Below are 1,528 nucleotides of genomic sequence, written 5' to 3'. Positions count from 1 at the left end.
TCTTTTGCCTATATTTATAGATGTGAACCATGTAAAACCCTGGTGTTCCCTTGAAGTCAGAAGAGAGCTTTGGATTCTTCTGGCCAGAAATGGAGTTGGGATCCTAAAAGTGAGGCCTGGGTTTAATCTATGTTCTTTGCAAAAGCAAATGATCTTCATAAAGTCCTCTTTTTATAGCTTATTATATTTTTATTTGTGTTATTTTATTTTTTTATGATCATTTTATCATTAATCTTTTTGAGAACTTTGTCAGTCAGTGCCTTATTAAAAGTGCAGTTTTTCATAGGAATACCATAGAAGCATTATAGTTCATACAGGGTCAGTTTTTTGATAGACAAGTACATTTCTGGAGTGAATGTTTAACTCTTTGGAGGAATTTTGAGTGAGTCTCTGTGTTCTTTCTGTCTTGTTTTATATTTTTCTTTGGGACAGGGTCTTATGTCCCTTTGTCTTGAAGATCCCTACATAGAACTGGTTGGCCCAGAACTTAGAGATTCACCTGCCTCTGCCTCCTGAGGTCTGAGATTAAAGGTGAGTGCCATCACACCCATCTTTTACCTCCTTATTTGAGGTTAGTAATTTTGCTGATGTATCCTCAGTTAGGCCCCTCTGTTTGTATCTCTTTGTATATGTTAGTAGGCATTTGTCCTGCAAAGTAATACCTTATTCATTGTGAACACAAATGAGAGGCTTGATTCTCCTTTACTGTTTCTTTCTAAAATGAGTTGGTGATTGCATTTGCAATTCTTGGAATTAATATGCTAGGCACACAGAATTATGTAAATATATTTTCAGTGAGGTATGTTTATAATGCAGTCTCCTTATTTCTATAACATATATATGTATACTTTATATATTTAAATGTATATACCCTGTATACACATACACATACATATACATCGTATACTTTAGGATGCAATGACTTATGAGGATGTGCATGTGAACTTCTCTCAGGAAGAGTGGGCTTTGCTGGATCCTTCTCAGAAGAGTCTCTACAAAGATGTGATGCTGGAAACCTACTGGAACCTTACTTGTATAGGTAATAATGTGAATTTTCCTTTACTTTTCAACTTAAGGCGACAAGCCTTTGTTAGAGATGGGTGCTCTTCTGTGATTTTAATTGTGAAAGAGGAAAGATGGGAATAAATTGGGCCATGTTCTAAGGTTCACAGAAGACAATAATTCATATTTTGCATAATTTCCAGTAACATACATTTTGGTACTGTGTTTTAGGCTACATATGGGAAGACCACAATATTGAAAATCATTGTCAAAGTTCTGGAAGACATGGAAGGTAATTTTCATGTGCAATCTGGTACATAGGTATCTCTGAAGAAGTTTTAATGTACCCTGAAATTTTTAATGAAAAAAAAAGTTTAACCAAGCACAGCTTTGTGAGGTTTATTAAATTCTCATATACCATATTTCTCAGTGTTAGGTAGCTGATCAGTGTTTACAAGTTATTCCTTTAAGAAAGAGGAAAGGACATAAGGTGTCACAGTTTTAATCATAGCCACTTGAGAACCAT

General features: G+C 34.8%; 1 protein-coding gene across 1 annotated transcript in view; it reads left to right on the top strand.

Moving 5' to 3' along the window:
- The first annotated feature begins 21 nt into the window (after positions 1-21).
- Positions 22-1,528, top strand: part of LOC116075010 (zinc finger protein 120-like) — a 3,650-nt gene continuing 2,143 nt past the window's right edge. Inside the window, exons 1-2 of the mRNA XM_031347950.1 lie at positions 22-1,039; positions 1,234-1,294. Coding sequence (XP_031203810.1) covers positions 919-1,039; positions 1,234-1,294 — 182 coding nt within the window. The 5' untranslated portion in view covers positions 22-918. The remainder of the gene's footprint in view (positions 1,040-1,233; positions 1,295-1,528) is intronic.

The sequence above is a fragment of the Mastomys coucha genome, unplaced genomic scaffold (assembly GCF_008632895.1).
Source record: "Mastomys coucha isolate ucsf_1 unplaced genomic scaffold, UCSF_Mcou_1 pScaffold3, whole genome shotgun sequence".
NCBI lineage: Eukaryota > Metazoa > Chordata > Mammalia > Rodentia > Muridae > Mastomys > Mastomys coucha.
Note: the sequence above shows the minus strand (reverse complement) of the source record. Positions and strands in the feature narration are given on the sequence as shown.